This window comes from Glossina fuscipes, unplaced genomic scaffold (assembly GCF_014805625.2).
Source record: "Glossina fuscipes isolate IAEA_lab_2018 unplaced genomic scaffold, Yale_Gfus_2 27, whole genome shotgun sequence".
NCBI lineage: Eukaryota > Metazoa > Arthropoda > Insecta > Diptera > Glossinidae > Glossina > Glossina fuscipes.
The window spans coordinates 4,932,968-4,954,494 of NW_023998422.1; the positions used below are offsets into that span (position 1 = coordinate 4,932,968).

Here is a 21,527-nt window from a genome sequence, read left to right on the forward strand (position 1 = left end):
TTCGCCCTTACATCATTTGTATATCCCTTTTGATCAGACAGACGTCATCACAGTAAAAGTAAAGTATACGACGAGTAAGAACTCTCTCTCTCTCTCTGTCGCTCTCTCTCTCTCTCTGTCTCTCTCTCTCTCTCTCTTTCTTATATCCCTTGTGCATCTCCTTTGATCAGATGGACGACGTGATCTGTCGAAGTAGATGTACAGCACGTTTCAAATATTAGTTGTGATCTCACGATGCCCAGACTTGAAAAGAGATGTTTAAGGAGCAAGTGTACAATCAAGATGTAACTCTAATTGCTATGATAAGATCTAGGAAACAGGCTTATAAGGTCTCACAATGTGTATTTGTTTTTAGCAAAACGATTTATTATGGCAGACTGCCTTTAAAGGCTTGCTTGTGAGGATGCACAGATAAATTGGAATTTAATTCGTACAGACATTTAACAAGCACATTAACGGGGCTCTGTAAAGGTGCTAAGTGAGCTTAAATATTTTTTTACAACTGATTTCGATAATCAATTTCTTTAATAAAAAACCCACCAGACTGTGTTTGAATCTGCCCATATTAGGGAACTTAAGATATTTACGCATGCCTCGGCTAAATCGGTAGGAAAATGCTATTCAAATAATATGAAACAAAAATGTTTAAACTCCTTCAGAGCGCTTTAAGAAGGTCTAAACGATATTTGTATTTTAATCTCAATAGCGGATTTTTGAAATTCTATCAAATCAACTCTTTTTAATACGCCCGAATTGTCTATGGCGCGTTTAAATGTACTTGGAGTCTCACTATTTTCAAATGATTGGAAAATCTTACTGAATTTGTTTCCTCTAACGGGCTTCGAAGCTTTTTCTTATTTGCAACGGCTTAGGGGTTTATTCACAACGTTAATCTGTGCCAGCGTATGCCTTTTTGCCAGATGCATATATGCTGTTCTCTCTTTTTTTCTCTCCTGTTTATATATGCATGAATTTAATTGTTTTTGTTTTTTAGTCATCCTGTTTCCTTTCACTTTTCTTGAGAAACTTTGTAATAATTTTTAATAATAATTAGGCAACAGATTTACTTCTAAGCGTCCATTGAAAATCAGAAAGCAGTAAGGAAAGAGAGGAGTGAAGTAAAACGGCCGTAGCCTAATCGATGTGTGCCCAAATGATTCGTATTATGTCTTTATTGATTGAGTACATGCTATAACTACGAGCAAGTATGGCTAAGCCTGGATGAGATTTGAATCCACGAACATCAATTTGGTATTTGCGAGCATTGTGCGCTTGGCTGTGCGGCAGCCCACAGGATGTCACACGATGAAGAAAAAAGTGGAGAAAGTGAGAAGAAGACGTAGATTGGCCGCAGTCTAGTAACTCCCCTCTAGTTGGCTTTGCGGCAACTCTGAAGAAATTTCTTAAGAAATTTGTTAAATCAGATATCTCGGCACAGACGCAGAAGGGAAAATAATAATATCCGATATCCAAACTGATCAAACTAGAAAATGCCGGCAGTTTTCACCACGCGTATCCTTGTGAAAACTTATATTACTCGCGACTGCGTATTCCGCCATTCATTAAAAGAATTTTCCGAAATAAATCTTCTAGTTTTTGTATATCATTTCAAAATTAATTTCATACAAGTCCACTATACATATAATAAAATATTTTATTATATTTACCTTAGTAATTGCAATGAAAATCATAAGCTACAAAAACTAAGGGAAAACTATGGCTACAAAGGCTTTTGTGCTTCTTACAAATTGAATGCTAATAATATGAAGGGCTTTGCAAGCATGTATAGGTATGAGGAGTTTTACAAATTCAAAAATTTAAATACGGATTAAAAGCTTAGTTTAGTGTACTAAGCTAATGTTAATGTTGCTGTTCGGTGTTGTTCCGAAGAGAATGGTTCAACAATTGCGGTATTTTTACTGACTTGTATAATGTATGTAGAACTTTGCTAGAGGAATTTTGGATAACTTAGCCACTCAGCTGAATACAGTGAATCATGTGTTGTCGATTGACTGATATGAAGAAGAAGAAGAATCTATAAATGGTTTCAAATTTTCTGTTGATGGATGAAAGAACAAACCTGAGAATATTAAAAAGAAAAACCTGTTAAGGTTTCACTAAAATTTCTTTATCCTCTTCGTCCTTACTTCGAAATTAAAGTCATCGTTAAAGATGTCACATGTCGTTCGGTACGAGTTCGATGACATTTTTGTTAAATTCTTTAACCGAATTCTATATAGATTTCGATAAGCAAGAGAACAATTTTCGCTTTCCGCAAGCAATGGCAAGATTACTGCAAAGAGTGGGAACAAGAATTGTTCGATTTTAAGACATAGTCAAGAAGAAAATTTAGAATACCCACATGCCGGGTAGCTGACTAAGCTTCGCCTTAAAGCGAATATAACTTTTGCAGTTGTTATTATTGCTATTGTTGATTGCTATTCAAATTGCTGTTCAACAATATGTGCGTTGTTGAAAAAGTGGTATTATATCGCGTGTCGCGTACTACAAATCGAATTAAATAAACAAATGCGTAACGTGACTAAACTGTAAAAGCGACATTTTAAATGTTTGCCTTTATATTTAACATGATTGTGCTCTGATGGTTAGCTGGTTGGTTCGGTTTGTTGGGAAGCTGGAGCTGTGCTATGGTATCGACAACACATACAAGCCGCACTGTTTGATGCTAACAACAGCAACAACAATTAATTTCAGTTAAATTTGCTGCTGTTGGATTCTACTACAGGAAAGAAAAGAAAAGAAATGAGAAACACGCCACGAATTGTTTCGTGTTGTTGTTGTTTCCAGTTTTTTTTTTTTTTTTTTTAACTTTTCACTCAACTGACTTTTAATCTTGTCGAACTAACAACACAAAGCTTGATAAAGGTATGAATTTATATTGCATATATTTTTATAAGGGGAGTAGCGCGTAAGTCTAAAAAGTATTGCGCCCAATGAAATGAATAAAGTAAATCACTTTGTATAGTAGTGCTTACAGGTAAAAAACCACGGATTCGTCGTTTCGCCATTAAATACCCTATACCAAAAGGGATCCGATGCGAACGACTTTCAATAGCATTCGCCCACGGACAGAAAAACGTTAGTGTACCAAAGTTTATCCGAATATCTCAATAATTACAGCCTAGAGCAAGACAGATGGACGGACAAATAAGCATAGGTAGGTTCAGAAAGTGGTTCTGCATCGACCGGGTTTACTTACAATTCGTCCGGATGTTGCAATTGTGCGCATAAATTTAATATACTTCTCTATCACAACTGATGTACGTTAAATATATAGACTTAATACTTTTTACATCACAAAATATATACATTAATATAACTTTTAAGATTGTTTGTATTTAGAATATGAAAGTAAGGGCAAAGAGAATTTTTACATGATTTTCTTTTTCTGGTTGTAAACGGAAAACTATTGAAGTTAACGAACAAATGCAAGGCAATAAAATGCTGCACTTGACTTTAGAAAAGTGCATTAAAAATCCCATCCACACTGATGCGTATGAAAAATGTATCATGTGAGAAAAATTTTATTTCAAAGTACCTTACACTGACAATGATCTGTAGCTAACTATCAATATATTTTCAAATTCCAATTTTATCGAGAGTGAAGAAGCATTAAATAAATTCTACGCATCTTAGGGGAGATGTGAGATTCCCGCCATTTCAAACAAACTTTCCTGCGTTTTGTGTTTCTTTTTTCTTTTTCGTTACTTTGTGATAGCGGACCTGACTCTATTAGGCTTTATTTAAATTTCGATATCCTGTCTTGCGTCGAATCAGTTTTCATAAAATGAAACTGTGTTTCGCCTAATAAAGTATACGATTAGTCACTCAGAATATCTAGTGGTATACATGTATTTACATTGGACTTCCAATCCTCCACCCACCCACTATAAACGCATTCAATTCGCGTGTAAGATATTTTTGATACTTTTGGAGATTTCTGGGTTACAAGTGAAGTAACACAATCAATACAATTTCAGTTTTTCAAAAGATGATGTAGAAGGAGTTGCTGCTTGCATAAGTAAGCGAGTCGTTTGATATAAACCTTTTGCTGCAAAATATTGAAAACACTATTACACTAGATAGATTTATTTTAAAAGCACAAACAAGTGCATGTTGTTGTTACATGTGCCTTTGTGTGTGCATCTGCTCCTATAAATATGCGGCATTTATACTTTTACATATATATGTCATTTTACAATGGTTACGATCCATGAGCTTAAGGCTACTTTGAGGAAGAATTCCTCAAAGAGAAAAGGAAGAGGAAGAGTGATTTTTTTATAGCGACTACTTTATATTTATCGTAACCGATAGATAAAATCATTTCGAAAGATAAAGTGTGGTCCGTAAGAGATCTCTTATTATATTTGAAGTCTCCTTGACATACAAAATATAGATGGAGCAAAGTGTGACATCTACATTGTAACACTGTTCACAAAAACATATGATTTTTTGATAGTATCAACCTTCAAATAGCACGTGTCAAACTTCTATGACATTTTGACAATTGGTTTTCAAATTACATCTGCCTCAGTGACGCTACCTTTTTGGCGGGTTTGGTAGCACTGGCGACTCATGGAGTTATGTCACATAAATACACATTTAACAGAATGAGTTTGCACGAAAACTACCCGAAGCGAAATTCTTAAAATGCAAAAACCAACTACAGGTTCATGAGGTTTGAGCTGTCCATGCAGCTGGCTATTGGCGAAAGGGTAAACAAAAATTCGGATCTCACTTATGAATAACTAAAACGGCTTAACAAGAAAATCTCAGACTGAAATTGGGCATGGTTCACTGAGTCTTAAAAGGATACATATGGAGAATACTTGCTTTACATACATATATAGTGTCAAGCTATGGAACGCTCTACCGCGTATTCAAACGCACACCTAAGATGATATTACAACGTAAGTCAATTGGTATTCCATTGTCTTTCGCTTTCACACTTTAGTCAACATTAATTCAACACGATGTGCATCATACATAATATAGATGTGCAGCGCACCCATACATTACTTTGAAAGGCATGAGCTTTGCTAACTTAAGGTGATACCTTAAGAATATAAAATAAATAAAATCGCAAACGACTATTTTACGCGTAATAATATTAAAACATTTTTTTTTTTTGATTTTAACTTACCTCACATATTGATTGGCTTATATTTTGTAGATTTAAACGGAATATGCGATCCCTACAAATAAATGAAGAAATCGAAATAAATCAATAAAATCTAGTCAGTAAATTGTTGAAAGGTATAAAGTGAATAAAATAGTGCATACATGTATATTAAGTCTGGTAGATGGTTGTAGTGGGCACACAAAACGCTACACTGGAGACCTTATGAATAATACAATTATTATATAATAAGTTATGCAGTTTTAACATATAATTAATATATAATACATTTATGATAACACCATCAAGAACGCAGCCCCCTTTACCCACGGTCTGTTGAAGTAGCGATTGGGTAATGAGAAACCCGTGGAGGCATTTTCTTTGCATTTTAAACAAAGCTTATTAAAGCAAATATGTACCGTTATAATCGATGAGCTTTTCCTATTTCTCTGTAAGATCCATTTCAGCTTTATATCATTAAGGCAGTTTCTTAGATAGCGAAGGGAGGTGGTGGCAGGGGGAATAAAGAAGTTCGCACTCAAACTTTCCAAATTTTTTGAAAAAGTTGTTAAAACTCGACAAAAGACGAAGCCTTTCATCTCGATCACTTCTAAAGGCCTTCTGGCATTCGCCTGTTTAAGAGGGCGCAGGGCGCAGGACGCGTAATGCTTAATACTTCCGCATTCGAAACATTACTTTAGGTCGTATTAATCCGAAACCTGCTACCGTTTATGACTCGTCTTCCTTTTTTCTAGGTCTCGTATCTATGTAATACAGAGAGGGACACGAAAGAAGTGAGGAAAGAAAGGAAGAAGAGAGGCAAGCAGCCGACTGACCACTCACTACAGCTACGACCAAAGCAAACTCTATCGTATTGAGATTTGATGCCGCAAACACTGACTTAATATATATCCGATTCTTATCTGCTTAACTGCTTATGCAGATAAATCTGATCTTTTCAAAGCAAATTCATCGTTCATCGATGTAAATTCGATCTAGTAAATTCATCACTGCTGATCCAGCAGTGGCACCCAAGGGTTCTTTTCACGCACGCCTATTTGCAAATGATTCTAAAGTGTTTTTGGTTAATATTCATCAATTTGCATCAATGCGGTGATATGACATACTCGTGTCTTCTTGGATTTCTTGCACAATTTGATCGATGGTTAGTTAACGGTTAGTTAAATATCAAAACTGCGGAGCGTTTTCTCTCCATTTACGCGACATTGCACAATGCAGTTTGGGTTCTGCCTCATTTCAACGCAATTCTCTTCGCCTGAATTAGCAAATATCTTAATATTACCTACGGACAATTAGGTATGCAAGGCGTCATGGTTTGGCTGGGCAGGATTAGCGGTATTAGGGTTAGTTTAATTGAATGTTTAAACATCTTCTAAATATATTTCTCTTGCAATTCTTTTTAAATTTCTCTTATCCATGTTTCAGTTCAGTTTACGGATTTTCTTTTTTATGATATTTCATTTTACAAAGCAAGTAAGTTTTCAAAGCTTTAACCCTTAACACCTGCTGTTCTGTTTTAAAATTGATTGATAAATGTCATTGCTTGATGTCATGTTATCAGAGTAAGGTTAGTTCTATCTAAGTAAAATTTCATGTACAACCTACGAATATTGCAGTGTGCTTGCGGCTGACTCAAGGATGCACAGTTTTGACATTGAATAAACGATTGCTATGACCTGCCAAGCAATCAATAATAAATTTTTAGTTATGTTCAAAACAACAGAAACCTACTAAAGCGGGATTTGATTTTGATGAAAGATTAAAAATACAAATTTTAAATTGTTGATATTAAACAAAGATATTTTGATAGAATTGCAAGAGACATATTTTTTAGTCCTAAGGGTGTTTCCCTTTACGTTGAAGCTAACGAGCAGCCTTTAAATTTAATCAAATTTATTTTTAGTTTTAATTACATAAAACAACATTAAATGCAAAAGCGTGTAGAGTTTCTTCCCTTCTTCTTTTATTTCAACAGATATATACTGCTCTCCTTTTCAAAGTTCGTTTAATTAATGTGACATACACGTACAACACGTCACTAAATAAGTGCATAGGATGATTACTGACGAATGCCTAGGATTATTAGACAACGCCGATCTCTCAACGAAATGTATCAAATTTTCATGACATACCTTCGATTAGTTTACAACTTACTTAGTTTCATTCGGTACACACGAACTTCAGATTTTTTCCATTATTGTACAAAAACGAAGGTAGCGTCACCTACTCAGGGGATATCTCCTGCACGTGCAGGCGAGTGTTTTAGGTTTGGAAAGAGCAAGAGGCTACAATCATTATAACTAAACGCGCATATCAGGGACCAATTTGGCCCTGTGTCCTGCTGCCCAATGCCTGTTTATTCAAATGCATTGACTCATGTTTGTAGGGACTTTTGAAAGAAACTGGGAAGTACTTGCGTAAAAAATTGTGTTTGCTGTGAAACGAATTTTTAATTTTCGCAATACTCCCCAGTTATTATACCCTACACCACTTGTCAGGCAAGGCCGTATTAAGTTTTCGCGGGTGTAAGCAACATCCAGAAGAACCTGAGATAGACGCACCTTTCATTATACTTATTGATGTAGCATATCCCTTACTTGTCTGTCCGTCTGTCCGCCTTGTTTTCTTGTGTTCAAACTACCGGCTATAATTTTTGCTTCGGATCGAAGGACTCTTTGAACTATTTCTCGTACAAAGCCTTATATTGAAAAGTCGTTATATGAATAAATGGGTGATAGTGTAGAGAAACCCCGGCCCATTGTACCTTTTTTACTCAATTTTGTTTTTCTTTAAATCTCCTTTTGAAGCGGAAACGAGTAATCGCTTTCACTAATTAACCTCAACAAGAAGTCAAAATGCGTTCCCCTCGATTGTGACCATTTTGTTTATATAAAATAGTTAATAATTTCATCTGTGGGCGAAGAGGTATGGTATGCAGTGACGGACCATCATTTCATTTCCTTGCATTATTATGAGTGCCCGACTTACATTTCCTCTGATTTTAGTTTAAGCATAAGCCTTCCTGTTAATAACCATAATATTTGAATTCTTTGCCTCTCCTCTTCCTCATTTCCTTCTAATACTCTTAATTTACGTTTAGTAATAATATTTATTATAAAGTGATCAATTTCAGTTCATTTGATAGTAAATTATGGAAATTACCTGTTATTAAAAATGCATTATCCTTTTGTTTATAGCTACTTAAATGATAACCGCACTGTGTCTTTGGTCTCTTTTTTTTTTTTTTTTTTCTTGTTTTTTTACTAATTACTTTGCATGCACTTGCAGGAAACTGAACTTAAATGAATGAATGAACGAATGAACGAATGAATGGATGAATGGATGAATGGATGAATGTTTGTTAAGGATATCTATTAGAATCAAATGGGTAAACTTTCAAACCACAGAAGCAATCATTATAAATACTTGTATATATAGTGTATATATGTATATATATGTTATCATCCATAAGTCAGCATTTCAGGAGACTTTAAAGTGCAAGATTTACAACTACGTATACGCAATACTAAGTGCTAGGGAATCATTATTTTCCACAATGAAATTATAAATGATGATATTAGAGACAGGAACATTTGTAAGTGCGTGTACTTGTACAATAGCCAAAGATTACTTCGATGATGATTATAAAAATTATAATAATTATTATGATGAAAACTATGCAAAACAAAAAAAACAAAAAAAAGAAAGAAACTCCGGCTTATGAGAAAGTAAACGCTACTACGCCATAGCTATGTAAAACAGTTCATGACGGTGGAGATATTTATTAAGTGATGTAGAAAAAACGAAATGGCTAAAGCACTTAAGGTTGCGGTCATTAGATGGAGTTATGCAATGGAAAAAGCTTTATTTCGTTGAGTAAAAACAAAAAAGCAAAAAAAAAGGAATGATATAACAGAAAATGAAGGAGGATGAAGACAACGAAAACAAAGAAAGTAAAAAATGCATTGCACGCCATTTCATTCCCTCCCGAGTTTTCGTGATAATTTTTTTTTAAATTTCCCATCGCTTTCTTAGAATTGAAAGACTGCATAATTTTTGGTCTTCACAAGTTTCTTTAAAATTCTTATAGATATATATCCAGACGGTCGATCTTCTGTTTGAGAGTGAAACGTCTTATTCCATTAACCTTAAGGATCTTGGAAATACGCTTTGCGATCTAAATGTATTCCTATGGCATATATTGCAAATTTCTCCAAGTCAGTCATGAAGCTTTAAGAAGCTAGTAAGAAGCGCGTCATACCCAACTTCAATTGTAAGTGCTATAGACTATACGGTAATTGCGATTGATGGGTGGCCGTAGCTACAGTGTTTTCTCGGTTGGTAAAGGCATAATACTTGACTGATCGGATACATAGTTGACATGGTGAGGCCACTCTCTGTTTCTCTCTTTCGATCACCGTAAAGACGTACACGCGGGAAGCATTCCCTGTAAATGACTGGCCATATAAAAAACCCTTTATGATGTCATGAAGAAACATAAACAGACTGAAGAAGACTGAATTTTAAGTATACGAGTTTGGCAGGAAGGATACCTGCAAACGGAAGGCTTGTATCTCCTCAATTGGTATACACAACACTTATGCTAGAGCACTCCTATTGATAGAATTATTAACATTCTTTTTCATTATATATTGACGTCAATCTAAAAAATGGCGATACCATAGCTTTCAACATCTCAAAGCTTAGCTTGTAGCGCTCTCTTTCCCTAATTAATTATGCTCGAACCTCTGGCTTTGTAAGGCAAAGAGACCAACTCTGCCTGGTCAGGTGTTCAATTGATGAATGATCAAAAAAGCTTTTACTTAAGGGGGTTTAGAATACCAATAGTGGACCACTAAGCAAATGTATTGTACAGAAAATGCTTGTATTATTAAAGTGGGATTAAAGTACACTATATTTTTGTTATATGCTTTTTATTTTGTGTCAATTTATCTCATACTCAGCACTCGGTTCATTTTCCGATGTCACCTTTGAGTGTTAGTGCAATTAGATACGCTTCGCCCCTGCCAGAGGGAAAAGGATGCCACATACATGTTCTCATTCTGGAACTGCCGGGTAGCTTTGCTCCTTGTTGGGCGCGAGTGACGTTTTTCAACTCCCTGCGAGTAGATGGAAAGATCATCTCTCGTGAGTGTTGAGATTGGCAGTTTAAAAGTTGGCCTAAACGTACTAACTTTGCAACTAGAGGTGCATTTCGCCTTATTGCGCTTGCGAGAGCAAAGAACGGTTACCCACAATTCGTTGCTTAAAGAGATTAATTAAAAGATCAATGAAAAAGTCTGAGCAACTGACCTGAACACAAGGCTGGAATAACCAAGAAACTTTCACTGTCTTCTAAAGTACGTGAAAGTACCACCGACCAATCGATGCGCACAAGGTTAAAAAATAGTTTCTAGAAATTTTGTATTAGATTGATATTTTGAATATCTAAGATACTCAAGTCTTAACATTCTAGTCTTTCGATTTTGAAGGAATAATTAATGAAATAAAACCACTGACCAACTAATCGAGGAGTTCAAACAAGAGAAAAATGTAAAAAAGAAACATAACGAATTCCATAATTTGCTATTGACATTTGAGTTCACATAAATGCTTCCTCGAAATGAAAAGATTGAAAAACCAATACCAATTATCTGTTTATTGAAATTCTTTCATTTTCTCCTTCGAAGGTATTTTATAATAAAACACATATTTTTTATATTTTTTCTTTCTCTAAGCCAAAGCAATTCTTCTGCGAGCGAGACTATATTTTTTAGTTCAAATGCAAAAAAAAAGTTATAGGAATTATCGCATTTACTTTTCTATTCAATCACTTGTTTATTTGCTTACCTACTTTTCACGTCCTAAAGCACATAGTCTATAAGGATGTCTAAGGTTTGTGCGGATGAGAGAGAAGAGCCAAGATAGATCCACCTTTTATTATACCGATCGATTCTAAGTTTAATCCAGTCTGTCCGTCTGTCTGTCCATGAAATGTGTGTTCATGCCTACTCGCTTTGTAACAGTATCCCGACAAACTAAATTGATACGAAAAATTTGATTCAGATGCGACAATTTCTCGAACTCCATCTCATCTAACCGTCCTTACAACGAATGAATCTTTCATTCATTTCATCAAGAAGTACAACTTTTAATATTTCATGATAATAATTAGTTCAAAGGAAATTGACATGGAAATCAAGCTTAGCGAATTTGGACCATGTAGGTCTAGTTTATGGACTTCGCGTGAAAATAATGTATAACTGTTGGTGTTTGACGAGTGAATAACTGCATTATGCCACTCGGTGCGGTGTGTCTAATAGTCGGCCTTGTCCGACTATAATGCTCTTACTTGTTTCTGCATACATTTGTTGATCTAAATTTATACCTTACACCACATGAGGTCGAAGCATATTTTAAGTTTGTGCGCAAAGAAGGAGTTGAGATAGATCCACTCTTTATTGTATCGCTTTGATTCAGAATTGTTTTCTAAATTAATGTAAGCTTGATTGTCCGTCTTGCTTTCTTGTGTTCAATCTATAGGCCGCAATTTTGGAGATATTTTGATGAAATTTGGTACGGTAACGTGTTTTGGCCCAAGGAGGAACGCTACCGATACACTTCTGATCGAATCACTTTTTAATCTTACTTTGAACAATCACCTTAAGCGGAATCGTATAGAGTAAGTGGAGGTGGGCTGCGTCGTATTATTTTTGGTTTTTAATTCATTTGTTCAGTCAGTCACTTTTTTGAAGAATTACTTGTACAAAACTTGTAAACGCAAAGCTACTAATAGAGCAACAATATAAAAGTTGTACGTATTGCATGTATTCTGATCATTTTTTTTACTTGAAAAAAGAATTTATTGAGAATAATTGATACAATATGTATTGATCGAAATATTTTCAATAATTCCACATGTCGACACAGTGTGGGAAGAACGGTATTGGTTTGGCAGCACTCCGACACATCGCCGACTCATTTTCGTACTTCATTTTGGAACCGCGGGCCAAATAAGTTTTACTGCATCGATCTGAGCAAGAAAGCATGTAAACAGGCGGCGCTATATCTGGTGAGTGCGCTGGGCGCGGTAGAACTTCCCAAACGAGCTACAACAGTGTTTCCTTGATAACTCTTGCAACGTGCGGCAGAGCGCTGTCATGTAAGGTGATCATTTTGGGTCTGTTAACCGTAACGGTAAACTTTTGTCTGCGAACATGAAGAATTGTAGGTATCAAAATCGAGTAGATTGTAAAAGTTAAATTTCAATTTTACTTAATAATCTTCGAGACAAGCAACAATATTCCTTGACATAATAGTCTTTTAGCAATAGCTTCGATGGTCTATTTACAATGAGAACCGTCGATAGGTATAGCCATCCGTAACAGACACCAACGGGGACACCGCCACTCCTTTGTTCGCGAGGTTAGCAACCCCAATAGTCTGTGCTAGGAAGTAACTCGAATGTGAACTCTTTAACGCTAGCCAGTGCGATATCGGGTTCGCGAATCGCATCGCATTGTCATGATGAAAGAGTTCCCTTTTCGCAGAACCTGGTCGTTTCTATTTGATTTCATCTCTTGAAGGCAAGTTATTAACATATTCCCCATTACAATCAATGACAATTCTCATGTGCGTCATGAAGCCATAAACTTTTAAGCATATAAAGTTGTCTTCGCTTTCTTTGGAGCCAAAGTGTTCTACATATCCATTCATTTCTTGTTGCGTGACGTGAAAGACAAATGCTTTATCTATAATTCCAAATTGACGCAACAACTCGGTTTCACATCTATGGAATGGCGAAGAGTTGATTGAAACATTCTGGTGATGACTTCTTTTTCGCTCTAAGCAAACTCGGCAATCTCTTGGAAACTTTTTCATATTCCCACCGTATGTCTGCTACTTTGGGTATCAACAGTCAACCAATTGCTTTTGGTGGATTTACTTCGGAATTTCTGACGTAGTTACTTAGTTTATGCGGTCACGACGATATTCGTCTTGGCAGCTCGTAAGATCTGCCACTGAATTTCTCGTTATAATACGAAGCATTACGTTTACCCAGAGTGGATTCGAGTTTGGCTTTAAGACTGGTTGAACTAACGCCTTTGGAATGAACCCTCGCTAATCAATTTCTTTTTTCTAACATGCGAATCAGCGTGCGCTGCGAATGACTTTATCTAGCAAGTACTAAACAGAGTGATGTTTATAAAATTAAGCTTTATATGGATGGCAGTTAGGTCCGTAGTAAGCTCTTTTTTAACAGTAAACTTCACGCAGTCAGGGCTCGAAGAAAGTGAAACCCGCAGCACTCGCAATAGAAAATGAAAAATGAAGGAAATCATGATACAATGTGCCGTGTTGGGGCATAACCTCGCTCATACAACTATTCAGATATTAAATGCTAGTATTCTAGCTCTAGCATTAGTAACAATGAAGAAGAATTAAATAGCAGAATGAATGTGTTGATGTGTATGTACAGAATATTCAACTGTGTAGAATACTCTACTTCAGCAAAGGCATCAAACATCTTACTGAAGTGAGTTTATTTAGTTATTTTTGATGATTCTCGAAAGGAAAAAAAGTTTTCTTCACAGAGAGAGAGAGAGCTAAAGTTGCATATTTTGTGTATTGCGGTTAAATAGTTTACCAAACTGCAATCATTAATCTTCATTTTTGTTAAAACTACTATTACTGCGAGTGATGCTTCTTTAAGTACATTAGTAAGCAGTAAGACTGTCGACGACGGTGTTAAGCAAATGTAAGTTCAAAAAAAAAATAAAAGAAACTTAAGCAAAGAGAATCATGCAACCATATAACTACAACTATCTTAGTAGCTTTATATACCAATGAATAACATTAACAGATTTCACCCCATCTACTATTCTTTCCTACCCAACCGTACTGGCGGTGCTGTCCCCAATTTTTCGGGTTCCTTGTTTTATAAAAGATGGAAAAAAAAAAAAACTAAACAATGAAATCATTATGAAAAATGTTCTTTTACTTATTTTGTTTTATATGTTTTATTTTTTGTTTTGTTTTGTTTTGTATATATATGTTGGCTAAGTAGAGCATGAAGTGAGTCAGATAGTGCTAACAACCCTATTTGTGGTAATATTGCTCAGACACATGCTAGCTTAGATAGATAGATAGATAGGTAGATAGATAGATAGACAGGCAGGCGGCAGACAGACAGACAGACAGACAGATAGACGGATAGACGGACAGACAGGCATTCAGACAAACAGCAAAACTAACTGACTGAGTAACTGACAGACCGACATTTAGACATTAATTCATAATTACGTATGCTGACAGTGTTGGCAACTAAAACTTTCAAGTACTTACTTGTATACATAATGAGGCTCATACACGCACACATAAACACATTTACGCCGAAATTCTTTTCAAAAAAATAGCTTATTTATGTACACATAGTATGTAGTTGTTTGTTGAAATCTCATGCAAGCGCGCAAGTTAGGGAGCAAGTGTTGGCATTAAAAGTGCTAACCTTAGGAAACGGAAACATTCATGTATTTAAGTGTACCAGAGCATTAGTTAGTTATTAATTGTAGTGTAAGCATATAACGTGGCTTGCATGTATTCATCTATACCTATATATGCATGTATGTGTGTACATAGTGTACATGTGTAAATTTTACTAAAAGCCTTTTACTTAAGAAAATTAAACAAGTTCCCTATAGAATTTTAACTAATAGTAATCAACATTTTCCTAAAGTAAATAAGGGTACAAAAGAAAGAATCTGTGCATAATTTTATGATATCATACCATTACTAGGCCAGCACAAAACTATTCTTCTTTTCCTTTTTATAACTAAAATAATCCGATTTTATTTTATGTCAAAAGTAGGTCTCTCCTCAAAAATGGAAATTTGAAGAAATTTGTGTTCAAGAAAGAAATCATGAAACTGATTATAATGATCACTTTCATCTTCGTTAGCTATGCATCCGCGATATGAGAGAAAGCTAAAGGTGATAAAAAGAACCGCCAGACTACTTATTGTTAAAGCTAAGTTAACTGAATTTGTACAGCTAAGGGTTAATACCTAACTTCAGAAGCGTACATTTTTCGTTATGCGTGGGTTACTGTTGATATTTATATAATGCGAAAACATTAGTTTGTCTTTGAAAAGGGTTCTATTGTTTTTAAAAGTAATAAAATAAGCAATTGTGGGACACGGCTCCCTAGCACGGCACAATACCGCTTCGCTTAGTACGTTTATTGATATAACGTCTTCTCTGAGTGAGGTATAAGACGAGAACTAATCGAAGAGATGGTGCGATTATAGGCATTAGTGGCAATAGTGTTCGTCCCTGGGCTAAAACATCCAGCCCTAATGGTCTTAAATACTTTCGTGACTAAAGACTTAATTGAAGATATGCTACTATCTAGTTAGGTCAACCTATAGTTACTTGTATAAGGACTTTCAAGTGGTGCGATCTGAGCCATTTTGAATAGTCATCACTCTTGAGCCAAGGCATATGGACGTAACAAATTGAAAAGGTTGAACAAAAGAAAACAAGACGGGTAGACGAACGGATGTAGAAAGTGACTCCGAATCGATCGGTACAAAATGCGAGTTTATCTCAAGTCTTTCCATTTATACATCCTTGTACCACAAGCATCGTATGGCTCAGATGTTCTCCTTTATGACCAATTAAAGACCAATTTAACCTTACCTTCATTAAAACTATTTATTATTCCAAATCTGGTTCAGCGGCTTCAAAGGCGATATCACCTCAGATATGATGCACTTATGCCAACCTTTTTTCCAATCCTCGAAATCGTCGAGTTGTCGTAGTCAATTCCGAAAATGTTCTTCAAAGCTTTCTTCGACTCAGCTGGTGTCTCTTCAATCGAGTTGAAACTTAATCCTCGGAGTAGTCTCTTCAGCTTAGGGAATAGCCAGAAATCACTTACGGCTAAATTACTTGTCCTTTAGACCGGCATCATCGGCATCTTTTGACGGAGAAAATCCCTATGCATGCAACTTATTCTTCTTCTCTTCTTCAGCAATAAAAACAAGTTATTACATACCAGATGAGGATTGTACGGTGGACTAATTGAATGATTCGATATTTAGAATGTTTAAATAATCGGTTTCTAGATAGGGTGTTCAAGAGCTGATATTGTCGCAAAGATCGGTAAAAAGATGATTCCCTATCGTCCATAATTGATCGTTTAACTTTGCCCCCAAAAGGCAGCGTTCCTACATGACCGGATTTTCCGAGAAAGCGAAGACCATTTGCTTGAAAGTTCTTCGAGCGCGAACAACTTTTGGTGGTTTTGATTCATCTTGAACCACCCATACAGACAACTCCTATTTACGTCTCTACTCATAAGCATAGATAGGCTAAAAATATAAAAAGTGACCTACGAACCTTATCTTGTTGTTGATGATTGATGAAAAATTTCGAAGGCACTCATTCCCAAAATTTTGTGTCATACGTTGATATTTTTGAATTTTTTCATTTTCTTTTTTTTTAATAACAAACGAAAAATTTGAATTTGTTTGAAATTATTTTCAAAGTTATTTCCGCGATATTTTTTAACCGTCAATCAACATGCATTTTAAATTATTATTATTAATGTTATTCGCATGGTTTGGTGTGGCATTCTCATCTATAGCCACCGGTACCTATAAGGATACAAGTAATGCTTTTCGCCCTTTCTAAGTAATCCTATTATTTTATATTAAATTTATTTAGGATATCCCGGAAAATGCGTCATCAATGATAATTTAGTGTTAAATCCTGGAGAGGAAAGGCAAGAGTTGGGCACTTGCAGTCTAATCAAATGCCTCAAAAATGGTCATGTTGTATTCACGGGGTAAAAGTTATTCGTGAAATAAGGATTCACTCAGTTAATAGTAGTCTTATCCCTTCGCTATTATATCGTAGGTGTAACATTCAGACTATACCGTCTGGTTGCAAATACCTGGGCTATAAACATCCTTTTGCTGTTTTCCCGGACTGCTGTGAGAAGAAATACGAATGCCCATCATTTCCCTCCAGCATAACATAATCTCGGTCCTTACGTGAAATGAAAATGCAAGCGCAAGGGCGAAACAAATTTTAAACCTCTACTGGCCGCTTGAAAATAAAATTTATAAAATGACTGTCGCTCTCGCTGCTTTAATGACTTTCGAATAATCTTAGTCTTCTTGCAATTAGTAAAGCACAAGCGTAGATCCTATCAAACATATACCTCGGTAGAGATTGTTACGTCGGAATTGGAATATTTTCAATGACAGGCGACTTACCTATCTTGTCATTTGCGGTAACATGAATTAGATTTGCTTAATAATTCGTTGACCGGAAAAAATGTTGCGTTTTTTCCTCCACGTGATTGTCATAAAAAGTTAAAAATAAATCAAGAAAATTCAGCATAAAGTGGGAGGAGGCAGGAGATAAGGCAAATTGGCAGCACATAAGCGTTGCTGGTGCGGAATGTAGTTTGCCAACTGTTCGCCTAAACGAATAAAATTGTTTAAAAGTAAGATTCAGTGAAAGGAATCTGAAGAAAACTATGCAGATACATGTTCTTAGTGTGTGAGAAATAAGGAGTGACACTACCGTAACAGCCTAAAAGAAGAAAAAGCACTATAGTAAAGGCAACGCTCATCCACCACTAAATACCCACCGTTTCGCCCTATAAGTATTCATGTGACGAGTTTTTAAGATAATGTACTACACGAGAAGTGATGGCAAAAGTATTCGGATCGCAAACATTTGCTACAGCGTTCGTCCTTGGGGCAAACCATATCTGTCTACTAAATTCCATAAACTTGCGAAGAAGGCGGACGGGCAGACTAGCTTACAATAAAAGATTGGACTATCCCAAGTTTCTCTGCTAAATCAGTAGGTCTATTAACTAGATACATAGGTACATTGACGCTTTACTATTATGAGATCATTTAAGCCTGCAAGAAAGGAGTACTTAGGGTTTAACATTAACAAGCTATTCGCGTAGGCAAACGCAGGTAAAAACTTGTGACGAGAGAAACACTCTTTTAAAATTTTTGGAATTCTGAACCGTTCCAAAATGACTGCTACGTATATAGGAAGATATGCCCGATATTTTCAAAGCATTCATGTACAAAATTGTAGTTATTTTGAATTACGTGACCAATGACCAAGCGATCGCTCAAAAATTCTATCTATCCTGGCACAAATTGTCTTTTAAGAGATTCGGAGCAATCTATAGTTCAAGTATTGTGGGAAACCGTTGCCTAAATGGCAGTAGCAAGAGGAAAAAGGAAACAAGCCTGAGTAGTTAAATAGCTAAAAACCGCGACTACCCAGTTAGTGTTTGCGGGCTCAAATCTCAAGTGCGGCAGGGCTCTGTAAAGTAGTTACGATGAAGATATGATTGGGCTTGGAAGCCTCCTTCATCCAAATTAGAAAACGTAGTAGTTGGTAAAGGGGTCGTCGAAACATGGATTGAATATGTTAGCCGTTGGGTTCGACTTCGTGTTTGATCGGCTAGCGACTTTGATGAAAATGTTTATCATTATATGATTTTTAAATAGGAATAATATCGGTAATCGGAAATGTATGTACAGTAGAAATCGGGAAGAGTAATTATATATACAGATATATATAGCAAAAAACAATGGTAGTTAACCAAAAAATAAAAAAAAAAAGCACAAATTTATTTATTATATAAACAATATTCAGATGAACATACGAAAAACAAAAACCGCCAAGCGTAGAAAAATCAAAATTGAAAATTCTATTGCGTGCGTGCTTACAAGGAATTGCTTAAGCAAACGTACGCACAACCGCGCACAAGTTATTTTTCTGCTTTAGCGCGAATACACTCACGCACACGTGCCTTCCAAACGTTGCAGTATAGCATATACTTGTTGGCTTTCGCATACTTGTCTTAAGGTCCTGTGTTTTTATCGGATGCCTTCGTCTAGTACCTAATAATTTTTCTAATCTTACATATATATATTATGTTTTTGCGGCCAATCAGATACTTAACTGCAATTGTCTTAAATGCCTCAATATTTCTTGCCTCCTATTCGCTATAAATTTTGCTAGAAATGTCTTTCCCATCCTCGGCAATTTGCAATAAATTTAAATATTCATTTTAAAGGCTTCAATGTGATTCAATTCTTTAAATTTTATTTGAAATTCTTCTTCTTTAAAATATAATTAAATTAAATTTAATTGACAGTTGAGAGTTTGCTACTTGTATTTCTTTTTCTAGTAATATAATCCCAAAGACAAAGCAATCACCCTTTTAAAGATTATAAACATAGAACGAATATATATATGTATATATGTATATATTAAAAGAAATAAACTTGAGACTTTTAATACTTACATGGCACCGACATAAAGTGCATTTGTGTTCTCATCAAAATAGAAAGTTTTATAATGCAAAGGACCGCAACTGAAATCTTTGACATGATCTGTAATGAAAAAGGAAAATATAAATAGAAAATGCATCGTTATAGTAATAAATAAGAAGGCAACCAACGCGCAACCCATTTTGAATGAGATAATTTTTAATGAGTAATTAAAACGAAAGCAAATGCATATCGAGGCAACCATAAATTGTGCTAATTAAAGTTTTATGAATGTATAATAATTTGCAAAACAACAAAAATAAAAAAATAAAAAATAAAAAAAATTAAAATTTCTTAAGATCAACATGAACTTCTTCCACTCACTCTTAACTTATATAGCAAAGTCGAATTTGTTCGAAAGAAAGTTTTCCTTCACAATTGTCAATAGAAAATAATATGTTGTTCATAGACTTCAACAATCGACTAAACGTAACGAAAAACGTATAGTGATGGGCTGAACAGTATTCCCAGTTAAAAATGATTTCTAATTTGAAGACATTACACTTCACATATGCAGACGTTTTAGATAGGCATTTTCAACTGACAGCAGATCAATGCAGAAGTTTACGTTCAGACAGCCGATCAGAGCTGGCCTTTTCTTCTGCTAAGAGATAAGTAATAGCGAACTTGAAAGAGCAAGTAGCGATCCATTAAACAAATTTTGATGACATCGTAGCCATGGAAGGTGCCTCCAATAAGCAGCGCAATCCATTGCCCTTTTTAAACGTAGTCGGCCGGACGATACTAGTGGCCATAGAAAGCCTAACCCCAGCTTCAGGTATAATTAAGTGATAACTAAAGCTGAACCAAAAACGTTGTCTTTGCTTTAATAACTGAAATCCTAACTAATGAAGTAGTTATGAAGAAGTCGCTTGCAAGGCGGTTCCAATAGATTCCGAAATTTTGATCAAAATGAAACTTTCTTATGTGCGACATCGTAATCGAAATCTGCCTCTCGATAACGATTTATACCTATCACATTTGCCCGAGTGACCAAATAGGCAAAGGACCACGACTAACAACTTGGTGGTCGTGAGTTTAAATCTCAAGCGCGATAGAGTTTTCAACAGAGCCGGTAGCTGCCTATGCTAGTGCTTTAGAATTTATTTCTCTGGATAAATTAATAATAATAATAATAACAATAATATATCTACGAATGCAGGTTAGGTTCCCTTTGACTTAGGCTCAGTTTACCGTTCCTAAGAACTAAAACAAAAGCTTGATAGAATTAATATTCTGACTTTGCTAGTATTCTTCTTCTTCTTCTGTTATTCAGCAAATTAACAACCGAAAATTTGCTGAGATGTGTACAGAAGGGTCATTGTGAGAGTTCCTCGCTTGGGCGTTAGTAAACTTGGGGTTAGGTTTGGCATAATATGTTATTATTTATTTATTTTAATGATTATTTGATTAAAGATATTTTGTGTAATTTTGCGTCTTATAGGTCCCCCATGTTATTGTTTTTGCTATAGTTTTTATTAAAGTACGCATATTACTTGTCCGTCACGATAGATAGGATGGAAGGAAAGAGCGAGGAATAAAGTCCGAGGTGTAAGATGTAATGTGGTATATGAGGGACTGATGGGTGCGGGAGTAAAAAAGTATACAAGGGACTAGTTTCATAACTCTGTGACTGTAAGCGCTTATATGTCTTAATGGCATGATTTAAAAAAAGGACGTAAGAATGCTGTGGTCACGAAGACCACACAAACTTAAATTGCGAAGTGTCGAATGGCGAATAGAAGTGATAACATTCGGAAAGAAAAATAGAATATGATCAGGAAATTGTGTATACATACTTATGCGTATTTCCACGCCTGTCACATAACTATGATGGGTATCAGAGTAATATGCATTTCCATGCTCTCCAATATTTATACTTCATTTTATTTTTTTTATTTACACAATGTACAGGAATTTCGCGTGAAGAGTGCAAGTATTCATAGGCATGCATGCTATTATCTAGGTCGACCATTCGAAGCCCTAAG

At 35.5% G+C, this 21,527-nt stretch overlaps 1 protein-coding gene across 2 annotated transcripts in view; it reads right to left on the reverse strand.

The window, feature by feature from the left end:
* The window catches only part of LOC119636091 (semaphorin-2A-like), a 122,341-nt gene that overhangs the window by 35,112 nt on the left and 65,702 nt on the right, over nucleotides 1-21,527 (reverse strand). For both annotated transcript variants that reach the window (XM_038031223.1, XM_038031222.1), the window contains exons 2-3: nucleotides 19,515-19,602; nucleotides 5,165-5,216 (exon numbers count right to left, since the gene is read on the reverse strand). In XM_038031223.1, coding sequence (XP_037887151.1) covers nucleotides 5,165-5,216; nucleotides 19,515-19,602 — 140 coding nt within the window. The remainder of the gene's footprint in view (nucleotides 1-5,164; nucleotides 5,217-19,514; nucleotides 19,603-21,527) is intronic.